This window comes from Sinocyclocheilus grahami, unplaced genomic scaffold (assembly GCF_001515645.1).
Source record: "Sinocyclocheilus grahami isolate Dianchi unplaced genomic scaffold, SAMN03320097.WGS_v1.1 scaffold135.1, whole genome shotgun sequence".
Classification (NCBI taxonomy): Eukaryota; Metazoa; Chordata; class Actinopteri; order Cypriniformes; family Cyprinidae; genus Sinocyclocheilus; species Sinocyclocheilus grahami.
This window is the reverse complement of record NW_015505314.1, coordinates 1,222,330-1,236,747: the sequence shown is the minus strand read 5'-3', so window position 1 is coordinate 1,236,747 and position 14,418 is coordinate 1,222,330. Positions and strand designations below refer to the sequence as shown.

General features: G+C 39.8%; 1 protein-coding gene across 2 annotated transcripts in view; it reads left to right on the top strand.

Annotated features, from left to right (window-relative positions):
• Nucleotides 1-11,739, top strand: part of usp6nl (USP6 N-terminal like) — a 21,402-nt gene extending 9,663 nt beyond the window's left edge. Inside the window, exons 1-8 of one of the 2 annotated variants that reach the window (XM_016279947.1) lie at nt 903-1,199; nt 1,386-1,434; nt 1,624-1,744; nt 2,199-2,293; nt 4,258-4,323; nt 4,449-4,548; nt 5,868-6,020; nt 8,833-11,739. In XM_016279947.1, the coding sequence (XP_016135433.1) occupies nt 1,645-1,744; nt 2,199-2,293; nt 4,258-4,323; nt 4,449-4,548; nt 5,868-6,020; nt 8,833-10,259 (1,941 nt within the window). In that variant the 5' untranslated portion in view covers nt 903-1,199; nt 1,386-1,434; nt 1,624-1,644 and the 3' untranslated portion in view covers nt 10,260-11,739. Of the gene's footprint in view, nt 1-902; nt 1,200-1,385; nt 1,435-1,623; nt 1,745-2,198; nt 2,294-4,257; nt 4,324-4,448; nt 4,549-5,867; nt 6,021-8,832 lie in introns of those variants that run through there. The other variant, XM_016279946.1, reaches the window with a different exon arrangement.
• Nucleotides 11,740-14,418: the final 2,679 nt, after the last annotated feature.

Sequence of the window (14,418 nt, the reverse complement as noted above, 5' to 3'; positions counted from 1 at the left end):
TTTTCCATGACATTCTAATTTATTGAGATGCACCTGTATGTGATTGGCAGAACTGAGCAAAAATAGTCAATAGTCTAAAATATAACACAATATTAAATTCTTATTTATTGAACTGTTGTATAAAATATCACATTTGCACGCTGTTCTGGACACAAACAGCACTCGTGTGATATTGCACATTTGTTAATTGCATTAAAAAATGTAACACGTGAATTAAAAAAGTTATGGAAAAAAGTAACATGGTAAATCCACAGCCCTAATGTCATAGAATTTATTTAATACAGAAGTTTCACAATTTGAGTTGAATTTACTGAAATAAATGAACTTTTCCATGACATTCTAATTTATTGAGATGCACCTGTATGTGATTGGCAGAACTGAGCAAAAATAGTCAATAGTCTAAAATATAACACAATATTAAATTCTTATTTATTGAACTGTTGTATAAAATCAGTATCTCATTTGCACTTGTGCTACTTGGGACAAAAACAACACTGGTGTGATATTGCACTTGTTAAATGCGTTAAAAAGTTTAACTTGTACATTTTTTTCCCATAACTAATTAATTAGATTAATTAGAGTGTTAAATCGACAGCCCTAATTATTATTATCATTTTTTACAATTATTATTATTGTTAGTTATTATTATTATAGGCTAAGTTTATTTTTGTTTGTTCATCTGGTTAAATTCTGAGTTATTGAAGTATCCAAACATTATGTCATTTTGGTTTGTTTTTCTTGTTTTTGTTTGTTTTGGTTTTGGATTTTAAACAAGGTATTGAAGTATCTAAACATTTTGCATTTTGTTTTGTTGTTTTATTTTAATTTATTTTATTTATCATTATTATTGTTATTATTATTATTGAATTCTGAACAATTAATTCAAGTATCCAACCATTTTACTGCAAATATTGCATACATTGTTGTGCTTTATCAGGCTTTCATACAGAATTGCTTTGCTGATGAAGGCTTTTTTAATGTAGGGCTTTAATCTGTCTCTGTATAAAATGCTTCCATTTCTCATGGCCATAAAACTGCTACATTTAACCAGCATATGAAATGGAAAAGTTGAGAACGCAATGGTGAGAGAGATGCCCACACCCCACCATTTCTCTTCGAGTTATTGGTGTATTGAATTGTGACAGGGCTAAAGCGCCCATATTGACTGATGTGACATTTACCTGTGGAGATTTGAAAGGGTCAGATCATTCTCACAGTGTGGCCTTAGACATCCATAGGGGGGAAAAAAAACAATGAGACAATGAGAGAGGGAAAGAACAGAACATGTAAAAATGTGCAAAACCTAATGACCCATGGCATATAAAATAGAAAAACAGAATTGATTCTTTGACCATAATTGTTTTGTATGTGCTTGTGCGTTTCAGACAGCAGGATCTGTTTCATGTGCTCACAGCGTATTCTGTGTATAACACGGTGAGTAAAATATACCCACAAATATTGCCATGTTGATTCCAGTTGACGTCACAATTATTGAATTAAAATGCTTCCTCAGTAGCAATCATTTTATGAGTATGTGCTTGCACTTGATTTATGTGTGGAAGGAACCTGCACACTATGGATTCTCTCTCTCTCTCTTGTGTGTGTGTGTGTGTGTGTGTGTAGGAGGTGGGCTATTGTCAGGGCATGAGTCAGATCACTGCTCTGTTACTCATCTATATGAATGAGGAAGATGCTTTCTGGGCACTGGTCAAACTGCTGTCTGGACAGAAACACACCATGCACGGTACACACACACTTTTACTCATTCTAGAAAAGTGATATTCAACTCATGTTGAGTAGTTGTTGTAGTAATAATAATAATACTAGTCATTCATATTTAGAAATTACAAGTTTTATAAGGGAAAAGGAAATGCTTGCCTTTATTAGTATGATTAATCCATACAGTCAACATTTATATAATTAAATAAATATATAAAACTAACATAGGCTATGTAGTTTGTTGTAATATTAATACATTTACATTTTAATATTTTTTTTTTTTTCTATGATCAATTTTGGTACTGTGTTGAGTCACCACTTGATGTCCAATGTAAAATCTGGGTTGTAAAGCAAAATTAGCAAACCACTAAGCTACAACACTCTTTTCATGATTAAGAATATAAATTCTGTATATTGTAAACACGCACTTCACATACACTTTTTGTAACATATTGAAAAATGTTGTTGTGTTCGTCTAGGTTTCTTTGTACCAGGGTTCCCTAAACTCATGCGCTTCCAGGAGCATCATGAACGTATCCTGCAGAAGATGATGCCTAAGCTCAAACAACATCTAGTAAGACACACAAACACCTCCAAAACATCATGCACTATTCAAAAAGTGGGACAGCTGAACTTTGGGCCACTTCACTTGTAGAAAAACTCATGTAGTATTACTTCACGGTACACATTACTTACATCTAAGACTTTTTTGTTCATGTAGATATTTTGTCCTGATTAACACTGTGTCCTAAACGGGTGTGTGAAGTAACGAATTACAAATACTCACGTTACAGTAATTAAGTAGTTTTTTATCAGTAATTGTACTTTTTTGAGTAGTTTAAAAATGGTGTACTTTTACTTTTACTTGAGTACATTTTAAGTGATGTATCGGTACTTTTACTCCGCTATTTTCCTCCGTTTGTGATCGTTACATGCTTATTTTAATTGTATTTTTATACATCAACGTGATTGGATAGAGAGATAGTAATAGGTCTCGTGACTTTCGTCAGATCAAATCGTGCATAGAAAACTTTAACCGCCAACTGTTTATCATGGCTGCTGGAATGCATTCCCACTCACTTATGAGACGCGCGTTCTGCGCTGCCTCGTCTCTCTCTCGCGTGCGTTCTGCAGCAGTCACTTGGATAAGTCGTTGTTGCTTATTGAACTTGTTGACTTTTGCTGAGTTTGAGCGTGTGATGCACGCTGTGAAAAAGTGTGTTGGAAACACAAATTGAGGACCAATCTGCACTTCATTGATGGCCCTTGGCGTTAATATACTGCGTCTGTGCCAGCGCGTGATGTAATAAAACTGCAGCTCGTTAATAAACATTTTTTTTTAATCCATTTTATACAATCCGCCTTAATTTAGCAAGTGCAGTCGCGCAAAAACAATTTTCAAGTTCAACACTTCTTGTTCCGTTCAGTTGTGGATGCTGCTGATTCACCGAGACCGCCGCTACTCTTTTACTCTTACTCAATTAGTTTTTTTGGACAAGTACTTATACTCTACTCACACTACATTTTTTGGAAGGTAATGGTACTTTTAGTTGAGTATATTTTTTCAGTACTCTTTCCACCACTGGTCCTAAATTGAATTTTCACAATGTCTGAAAAGCTTCATATCCAGTCTTATTTTTGGCCTATATTGTGTTCTTTATTTGTCAGTGTATTTGTGTCTTTTCTGAAATGAACCTGAGCAGCTAGCCAACCCAAAGCGCTGGTGTAACAATGAATTCACAAAGAAATGCCAGCCTTGGATTCATTAAATGGCAGAGTAATTAATAAATGACTTTTTTTTTTTTGAATTTATTAATTAATTATTTGTGAGTGAGAGTCAGTCTTTGATGTGAATGGATTAGCAAGGGGATAAAAGAGAATGAAAAGCTTCACTCATTAAAGTGTGTGTGTGTGTGTGTGTGTGTGTGTGTGTGTGAGAGAGAGAGAACATATGGCTTTGTTCCCTTTTCTGAAATGAACCTGAGCAGCTAGCCAACCCAAAGCGCTGGTGTAACAATGAATTCACAAAGAAATGCCAGCCTTGGATTCATTAAAGGGCAGAGTAATTAATAAATTACTTTTTTTTTTTTTTTGATTTATTAATTAATTATTTGTGAGTGAGAGTCAGTCTTTGATGTGAATGGATTAGCAAGGGGATAAAAGATAATGAAAAGCTTCACTCATTAAAGTGTGTGTGTGTGTGTGTGTGTGTGTGTGTGTGTGTGAGAGAGAGAACATATGGCTTTGTTCCCAATAGTGTACAGTACAACCGTAGTACTTGCTTAACATTTTTTGCCGACGTGAACAAGCAATGCAAAGAGGTCTTGAAACAAATGTGTAGCTTACTACATTTTTGAAGCATCCACCATTGCACATTGTGTATTTTTTCAAGTTTAAAAAAGTATATACTGTGCAGTATGTTGTACACTGGTATATAGCATATGTTTGAATGAATAAAGTTTTTTTTTTTTTTTTTGGATGTGTATGTTTTGATACCATGAGCGTACAATACAACTGTCCCTTTGCTGCCCTCTACAGGATAATCAAGAGGTGTACACCAGCCTGTACACTATGAAATGGTTTTTCCAGTGTTTTTTGGATCGGGTATGCACTCTTTAAACATTATTTCTGAGCACATTATTATTTTATGTTATTATTTATATTATTATTTGTTGTCCAGTGTGAAACCTTACTGATTTGAGTGCATTTATTTGTTTTTGATTGAATAGACTCCATTCACGCTCACGCTGAGAATATGGGATATTTATATTCTGGAAGGAGAGCGAGTTCTGACTGCGATGTCTTACACCATCCTCAAGCTCCACAAAAGTAATGATTGTGTGTGTGTGCTTGAATATATGGTTTATGAGGACAGATGCGTATAATGACATGGGTGTTACAAAGTAAGCATGGTTTATGAGGAGACTTCCTGTGTTCCCAAAATGGCTTAAAAACATACTAAACCGTGTTTGTTGAAATTAAAAAATGGCAGTCGTTTTTGTGTGAGGGGTAGGTTTAGGTGTAGGGTTAAGGTAAGGGATAGAAAATACAGTTTGTACAGTGTAAAAACCATTACGCTTAATGGAGAGTCCCCGTAAACCACATATACAAGTGTGTGTGTGCGTGTTAGTGTTGTAGTCAAGACCACCTAATCCGAGACCAAGACCAATGTGTGTTGAGACCAAGACAAGACCAGCACTACTCAAATTCATCTGAAAGATCCACATTTACTGCCTGAGAAATGTCTTATTTTTAATCATTAAATACAATTGGAATTATTAGACACTATATAGAGCTCTATATAGATTGTAACCAATCAAATTAGATCACTAACAACAAAATTCATCTTTGCACTGCAGTGGTGGCACAGAAACGTTATCTGAATTGGTACAATTACAAATGCATAAATAATGTTGAGAATTGCTCTTTTGATATTGCTTAATTATATCATATGTTTTAATATAAAAATCCAGTTCTCATACAAGTACTGTTTTGCAACAATATCTTGAATTTTCTGGGTATTTGTATGAATATACATCTTTCTAGCCACGCTAAGCTCTAAAATATTTTGGGTGAGTGGAGGGGGCCTTTAAATATTTTTGTGGACAATAGGGGGCTTTGAAGTAAAACATTTTGAGATCCAATGGTATAAATCTAATAATTTTTATTGTTATTTAGTTGTTTAATTAGTCAATGATTGCATTTAAAGCAGGAAGTTTTACATCCAGTCACATTAATGATGTTAACAAATAAATCAGACAATGCACTGGCAATTTAGTGATATTCCCAGAGTTGTGGTCTTGATCAGTCTTGAAACAAAACTCAAGTCCTTTTAGTCTGAGACCAAGACAAGACCAAGTACAAATGTGTAAGACTTAAGACCTTTCTCAAGACCGAGACCAGTCTCGAGTACTACAACACTAGAGTGTGTCTCCTCAAAAACCCATGATAAAAGCTAAAATGTTTAAATTCAAATTCTAAATATAAATATATAAAAAAAAAAGGTTGATCAATGTGCAAAATAAACCCTGAAAGGACTTGATGGCAGCTAGACTGCAGTAATTGTAATTAGTTATAATTAGTCTGATTCTTCAGAGACTTTGAACGTCCCATTCTAATAGTAACTACTCTGTGTGTTTGTATGTTAGAAATCCTCTTGAAGTTGTCCATGGAGGAGCTGGTGAAGTTTCTGCAGGTGACTTTGTCAAAGGATTTCTTTTTTGAGGATGACTTTGTGATAGAGCAGTTTCAACACTCCATGTCTGAGCTCAGACGATCTAAACTGGAGCTGCCACCTCCAGGTATTTTAAACACACACACATGCACTGAAATCTTGGCAAATCATAAAATGTATGGCTGTGTGTCACCACCCATAGAGGGACACATCCTACTGCACACACTCCTTTATCTCAACGCGCACACACACTCATTCACTGCTGCTATGTACTGTTTGTCTAATCTGCATTCTCTCCCTTTCGCTTCAAACATAGCCTCTGCTTACTCTAGTGGGTCTGGGAAGGGGGGGCGCCAACCCTCCTACAAAACCAACCGGTGGGCAAAAAAGCACTGACTACTTTATCTGTCAATCAACCGACCATTCGTTCATCTACCCCCACTACACACACATCCCTTTCCCCTCGTTTGTTTCTCTGTCTCTCACAAAACCTGGATTGGGGAGGTTAACCAAAACGTTTGTCACAAAAATATGCTATGGGGTACTGTACGTTACAAACATGTAAAAGGACAGTTATGATGAATACATTTATGAATGAGTACAATGGATACGACTTAAGAATATAAAAACACACAAGTCAGTAGACAGAAGTGTCCAAAATTAACTTTTTGCCACCCCTGCCAATGGCAAATGAATTAAGTAGATGATGAGCATCGAGAACCATAGATATTCTTTACTGGCCTTGAAACTTTTAACATGGGTATTTTTGTATGATAGGGTATTGTATCATTAGCTTAGCAACATGCTAACACCAAACTATTGAAATCAATTCTGAGTCAAGTCTCCTGTTCAATTTGCATGAGAAACCATGAACAAAAAGTCTTGATTTAAACCATACATGCCATCATGGTTTGAAATTAACCCCCGCCAACCCGCCAAATGCAGGTAAAAATCAGCTGTGGTGGGTAACGCTGTCAAATTACTGGCCAATTTGGCGGGTTACTTTTCGTAAATTGTTTACTAATTCATTTCTTGGGGAAATTCATGCAGGTCAAATCTGCGCAGGTTTAGCGCAAATACTGAACTCGTGAGACATCATGACATTATATCGAGTATATTGCAAAAGCTAAACAAAACACACCTACAGAGGCGTGCATACGCGACGTGATGAAGTCTGGTTAGACCAACACAGGCTTTAGTGCTGTGCGCTTTTATAGTGCGCTCTTTCGCTGCATGATTCAGTCTATTGATATGCATTAACAATGATCACATACTTCAAGATGAGGAGGCAGAAAATTTATATATTTATATCAGTTCATATAGTTAATCAATATCACACGAAGAGCGCCGTTTTTTTCTTAAAAAATCAGCATGGTTACAAATGTGATATTTATTTTATACAACAGTTCAATAAACAATAAGTTAATATCTAGAGACTTACGTTTTAGACACCATAATGGCTGTTTTTGCACTATTTTTGTGCTATTTCGCCAACAAGAAAACATTCCAAACACAGCCACAGTACTGTTTTGCGTCTCTGAGCAACATGACGTTGTTTTGTTTCTGAATGAATCAACCGTGTAAATCAGGGGTGCCCAAACTCGGTCCTGGAGGGCCGGTGTCCTGCAGAGTTTAGCTCCAACTTGCCTCAACACACCTGCCGGGAAGTTTCTAGCATGCCTAGTAAGAGCTTGATTAGCTGGTTCAGGTGTGTTTGATTAGGGTTGGAGCTAAACTCTGCAGGACACCGGCCCTCCAGGACCGAGTTTGGGCACCCCTGGTGAAATTGATTCGGTTCAATCGCAACGACTCACTTAACAGTGACTTGCTGCCACTTACTGGCGGTTTTAATTTCACATTTCGACTTTTTTTTCATGTTTTATGTTCATGCATCAGTATTCTATGGAAGCCCGTTTCCGCCACTAAATAAAAAGAGAGTGCAGAAATCACAGAAAATATTGAGATATTATTTTTTGTCGATATCGCACACCCCTAGTACTGACAAAATGATTTGCAATGGTCGCTTTGTCACGCCCAGTGTACAGACTCAAACTGTTGGTGTATTTCCGTCTTTTTTTTTTTTTGGTTAGTAGAAGTTATGAATGGCCGGTAACTTAAAAATTTAGTAGCCAAATTGGCTAGTGAGTGAAAAAGTTCATTTCAATCCCTGCATGCCATACATTTGGCCAGCGACTCACTTTTGGTGATCGGCAAATCTTAATTTTGGACCCGAAATATGATAACCAGCACCTTTGGAGGTGTTCATGAGTTTGTGTGTATTTGACGTTTGCGTTCCTCGAGCCACTTCTCAATGCACACCAATATCCGCCCCCAACCATCAGTATCTGTTTGTAAACGTTCATCATTCCCTTGACGTTTTCTTCAGTTTCCTTCACTGCGAACGTGAATATTGTGCATATGCTTTGTGTTCCAAAATGTACCTAACACATCTTTTCTCCACATGGTTTATATGTTCACAGTCAGGCTTGAACTGTAAGTGTTGTTATAATATTTTCATTTATATTTTTAGCTTCTTGACTCAGTGTTCCCAATCTGAGCATTGATTTGACACCAGCCGTGGATGTTTGTGGTTTCATTTTATTTGAACAAAGTGTCAACTGTAACTCTCGTTTTATTTGGCAGTTTGTTCTTCTAAAAGACATTCAGCTGCATGAGTCTTGCACTTCAGTGTTTGTTATATTCTGATGGTATAAAGACTCCATGAAATGCGGTTGAATTTTTTTGGTCAGAAATTTGTATACGCCCTTAAGTGCAAGAGGAGTCATCAATGTTTTGGTCTGTTTCAAAGGAAGAGAGAGATTGTAAATTTTGAATGCAGATGAAGTTCGTAAAAAGTTTTGATTTCATGGGGTCTTTAATACTTGGCATTTCTGTACTGATGTTAGCTCTGATTGGCTATTCTGCTATCACCCATGCAGGTAAGGACGATGAGTTTCCTAAGAAACCATTAGGTCAACTTCCTCCTGAGCCTCCAGGATTGGCAGCAGCAGCAACGAATCATATGGCTAACGGGCAGCCGGTCAGGAAGACAGTTGAGGGCCTTCCCCCTCGTGTTTCGAGCCCTGCCGCAAGCGTCAGTAAACAAGCAGAGTCCGGTCCTGTCACTGATGGAACACCAAAGAGGCACCAAGAAAGTCGGCCACCCAGCTCATTGGACAGGGTGCCTCATCCAGACAAGAGTGAGAGGGATCGACGAGGTGTGAACATTCAAAAGGAAAGAGTCCCAACCCACATGCCCAACAGCAGCTCAACAGGTGGTGGGAAGGTGCTGACCCAGAATCAGGCGAATCACAACTCCAATGCTAGATCCAGCATGCGCAGGGACATTGCACCTCGCTGGGTGAAGCCTTCAGAGGGCAAACTGGAAGCAGTCAAGGCTGCAGCACGGGAAAGCCAGTTGAGTCTATCTATGGGTGTTCCACCCTCGCCCAGCTCCCCAACTCCAGAGGCGGCCACCGGGGCACAGCGCAGACCCTATTCACGAGCGTTTGTTCCAGGCTCCAACCGTGCCTCCAATGCCTCGCAATACGACAATGTCCCAGGACCGGATGGAGAGGTTATGGAGATTATAGAGCTTGAGAAACCGCCCTCTCGCCCCCCCTCCCGACCGAACGTTGGGCCTTCTTTGAGACAGGGCAGTCCCACCCGTCTCCCTAGTGATGGAACTGGCGTCTCTCCCTTTAGAATGCCCAAACAGAGCATGATGCAGTCCAAACCAGAACCCCGTGCACCTCTGCACTACCCAACTGGTATGACTCCTGTCTACACTCCCTATGTTTCTGATTCTCGGTCTGAGGACAGACTATACGGGCAGCCATTCGCCGAGCAAATTTACGCAACTACGGGACATGGCTCATGTAACCCTTCGCCTGAGAAAACACTGATGAACAACAGCTACTTAACCTACCGACAGCAACTGCCAAACATGCCCCCTCTCAGGGTTGCTCCGGCTGAGCTTTCGTCCCAGATAGACAGTGTTGGCGAGGGCGGGTATTACATGCGACAACCCACCGGGCTGCTGGGCTCTTCCCCTTACCCGCCCACAGAACTGCGTTATGAGGCACACAGACAGAAAGAGGGCTGGTATGGGGACATGGAGGCGGGGCCTCCACGGTCTCCTGTGGGACTACCTCGATCTCCCAGCTTCCAGAAAGCTCAGCTCTCTCCCATTCACCCTGTTCAGGAGTTTAACTTTGCACCTGCAAATATCTCGGACTCTATGCTCCATTTCAGAGGATCCTACCAAGACCCCTCCAGCAGGCAACAGCTCCCCCCACTGTTTGGTGGAACACACTACAGGCAGGCGCAGGAGGCCTTTGCAATGCAGGAGTCCATGCTGCTCTGAGAGGGACAGACAGGGGCCAAGATAGAGGGATACACTGTATGAGTGATGGCTAGCAAGCAGTTTTGTGTTGGTTTAATGTTTTTTGCATTCTGTTTTGTTTGTTTGGTTGTCTGGCAAGTCTTACCACATCAAAGGCTGACTGAAGAAATTCACTTTTGTTTTTGTTTGTACATTTTTATCTGTAAAATAACCATTAACTGCTGATTATATAACAAAGCTTAAATATGCAAAGAGAGATTTTTTTTTGTTCCTTTGGTTAACACACTGAGATATTTAAATAGAGTTATGGAGAGTCTTTTTCATATGGACAAACTCAGTTACTGATCAATTATCATCTATTTTTTTAATTCATTTCAGACATAAACATACTTTAGAGGACACTTTATTCCTTGATTGTGAATATATATTTTTAAGAACAAAGATTTGTGTAAGTTGGATATGTATATTATAAACAACTGTAACAGTGAACGTAATCGCTGTTTGACAGAACTTTTCAATGCATCACTACAGTGTTCAAGTGAAAGTAAGAACCTTGTTTGTAAGGCTTGTGTTTTGAGGTTATACATAAAAATGCAGATATTTAATCTTAAGTTGAAAGGGAATTTTAAGGGGTATGTGCGTTCTCAAAATCTGTTGCACTGACCAGCAAGTAGATATCATATTTTCAGTTCGTCAAGGTAACAGATCAATAACTGATGAGACCAACTGATGCCAGATCTTGAATTAAAATTATAAAAGCTGCCTTGGATGTGACCAGCAAAACATGACAATTGTGTTACTGTCATTAGCAGAGAAGTCTGTAACAAAGGGTGAATTTAAGTAAATTGGGCCCTTTTGGACAGTTAAAGTGGCCCAATTTACCCAAATCATCCGAAAAATGTCTGTCTGTGATGCCAGTGCAAGTTATGCAATTAGTTACCGAATCACAAATCTGTTCAGTAATTCAATAATATGGCTGGTAGTTTGTAGCATGCAGCTGCTGTATTAAGGTGGTTGTACCTGTCCTGTTACTCAGTGGAACAGATTATCAAATTCAAATTTCACAAAAACCACAGGTGTTATATATTGTAACACAATCAAGCTGTACAGCTCATTGAATCTCTGCAGATCTACTGGCAAATTTTCCAGTTCGTATTCCTGTCCACTCTGTCACTTTTGACCCACTAACCTGTTTTTGAGTGAACCCATTTAATTTAATGTAATTTTATTATTTTATTTTCAAATCAGTACTATAGTAATTAACCAAGACAACATAAGTAAATTAGCAGAAGTGCACACCTGTTCTGCAAACCTTACGGATGTATTTCAGTAAGGTTTAGGTGAGGCTGTTAAAAGTTTTTTTTGGGGGGGGGGGATTTATTGGCCAACTTGACTTGATTTTATGGCAGGGCAACACTACCAACTTATTTCACACATTCATTTATACACACCAGTATGTTTGCTACTGAATATGTAGCAAATGGATTATTTAATAATACACCCTAATGACCGGTCCAAACATTTACCTTTATTAATTTAGCAGACGCTTTTATCTAAAGCGACTTGCAGTTGAGGAATACAACAAGCAATTTACCATAAGATGGCAATAAATACGAGAAGTGCCCTTTATATAAGGTTTCAGTCATCTCATCATTCAAAATAGTAAAAGCAAGGACAGGAAGGGATAAAGAATGACACGATAACTAGAAGTCGCTTTGGATAAAAGTGTCTGCCAAATGAATAAATGTAAATGTAGAATAGAAAAAGTGAAGGCATAGAATTTTTTTTTTTTACGTTTATTTGAGGAGGCAGTTAGATGCTCACGGAAGAGATGAGTTTTCAGTTGTTTCTTGAAGATTGTGAGGGATTTGGCTGTCCTGGTGGAGTTAGCTAGGTCATTCCACCAACAGGGTGCAGTGAAAGAAAACATCCTAGAGAGTTATATATAACTCTCTGCAATCTCTGCAATGGGACCACGAGCAGCCACTCATTTACCGACCGCAGGTTTCTGGAGGGGATGTAGACGAGTAGGAGAGAGTGGAGGTAGGAGGGTGCGGAGCCCGTGGATGTTCTGTAGGCAAGCACCACTTGACTTGAACTTGATGTGAACCGTGACTGGAAGCCAGTGCAAAGAGATGAGAAGTGGTGTGACATGAGCTCTTTTGGGCTCATTGAAAACAAGACGTGCTGCTGCATTTTGAATCATTTGAAGAGATCTGATTGCACATGTTGGAAGTCCAGCCAGAAGAGCATTACAATAGTCCAGCCTAGAAATTACAAGGGCCTGGACGAGAAGCTGTTGTTGCATGCTCTGTTAGGAAGGGTCTGATCTTCCTGATGTTGTGTAGTGCGGACCTGCATGATCGTGCTATTTTTGCAATATGATCTTTAAAGGTCAGCTGATCAGTCGTGGCCTAATGGTTAGAGAGTCGGACTTGTAACCCGAAGTCTCAGGTTCAGCAAGGATTGTAGGTGGGGGAAGTTAATGTACAGCGCTCTCTTCCACCCTCAATACCACGGCTGAGGTGAGACCCTTGAGCAAGGCACCGAACCCCCAACTGCTCCCCAGATGCCGCAGCAATATAGCTACCCACTGTTCCGGGTGTGTGTTCACGGTGTGAGTGCACTTGGATGGGCGAAATGCAGAGCACAAATTCTGAGTATAGGTCACCATACTTGGCCACACATCACTTCACTCACTCACTCACTCACTTAATCATCAAGGATCACCCCAAGATTACTGGCCGAACACGATGGGATTGTCGTTGAGGAGCCCAGTTGGACGGTAAACTGGTGCTGTACTGAATGGGTGGCTGGGAAGATGAGAAGCCAGGTTGTCTGCTAGGTTGAGCTGCAGGTGATGTTCTTTCATTCATGCTGAGATGTCCGTCAGGCAGTCTGAAAATCGAGTAGGTATTGTTGGATCATCTGGTTGAAATGAGAGGTAGAGTTGTGTGTCATCAGCATAGCAATGGTAGGAAAATCCATGTGCCTGAATGATGGGTCCCAGTGACGTAGTGTATATATAGAGAAGAGGAGGGGCCCAAGAACTGATCCTTGAGGAACCCCAGTGACCAGTCGATGATATTTGGATACCTCTCCTCCCCAAGTCACCCTGAAGAACCTACCTGTGAGGTAAGACTCAAACCAGTAGAGTGAAGTTCCGGTGATGCCCAGCGATGAGAGGGTGGACAGAGGGATTTGATGATTAACAATGTAGAATGCAGCAGATAGATCTAGCAGAATGAGAACATGAAAATTTGGACTCAGCTCTTGCATCACTCCGTAGTGCTTCAGTGACTGAGAGCAAGGCAGTTTCAGACGAATGGTGACTTTTAAATCCAGATTGGTTATTGTCCAGCTGGTTGTTCTGTAAGAGGAAGGAAGACACTTGGTTGAACACAACGCGTTCAGGTGATTTTGCTATGAACGGGAGGAGAGACACGGGGCCTGTAGCTTTCAAAAATTCAGGTGCCTAGTGTAGGTTTTTTTAAGTAGTATGGTTACCTGAGCCTGCTTGAATGCTGTGGGGAAAATACCTGTGAGGAGATGTGTTGATGATGTGTGAGTAAATGCAGAAGTGCAGGGGAAATAGCTTGTAGGAGATGTGAGGGGATTGGGTCTAGAGGACAGGTGTTAGGGTGGCTGGAGAGGATAAGTTTAGAGACTTAATCTTCTGTAAGAGGAGAGAAGATGGTCAGCTGAGTGAGTGTTTGCTGTGAGTTCCTGGGTGAGTGGAGTTGAGAACTGACTGCTGATGGATGTGGTTTTGATTGTGAAGTGATTAGCAAAATTGTCAGCAGTTAAAGAGGTGGTGTGAGGTGGTGGAACTTGTTACGGAAGAAGATCGTTTTGGCAGCGTGAACTTTGGTGGAAAATGAACATTACAGTGATACCTCTGCAATCAGCAATACCTGCTGAGATCAGCTGAATCTTTTGATTTGCTCCATTTTCTCTCCGCTGCCCTGAGTTTAGTCCGATGCTCACGGCAGACCTCGGTTAACCAGGGGTTCGAGGGAGTAGCACGTGCTGGTCTGGAGGAAATAGGACAGATATTGTCTAGGCAATGAGTTAGGGTAGAAAAAGAACGGATGATGAGAAATGTGTGGGGGTGGGAAGAGAGGATGATACTACAGAGGAAAGTCGAGAAGGAGATTTCATCTAAACAAAACTGGCAGAG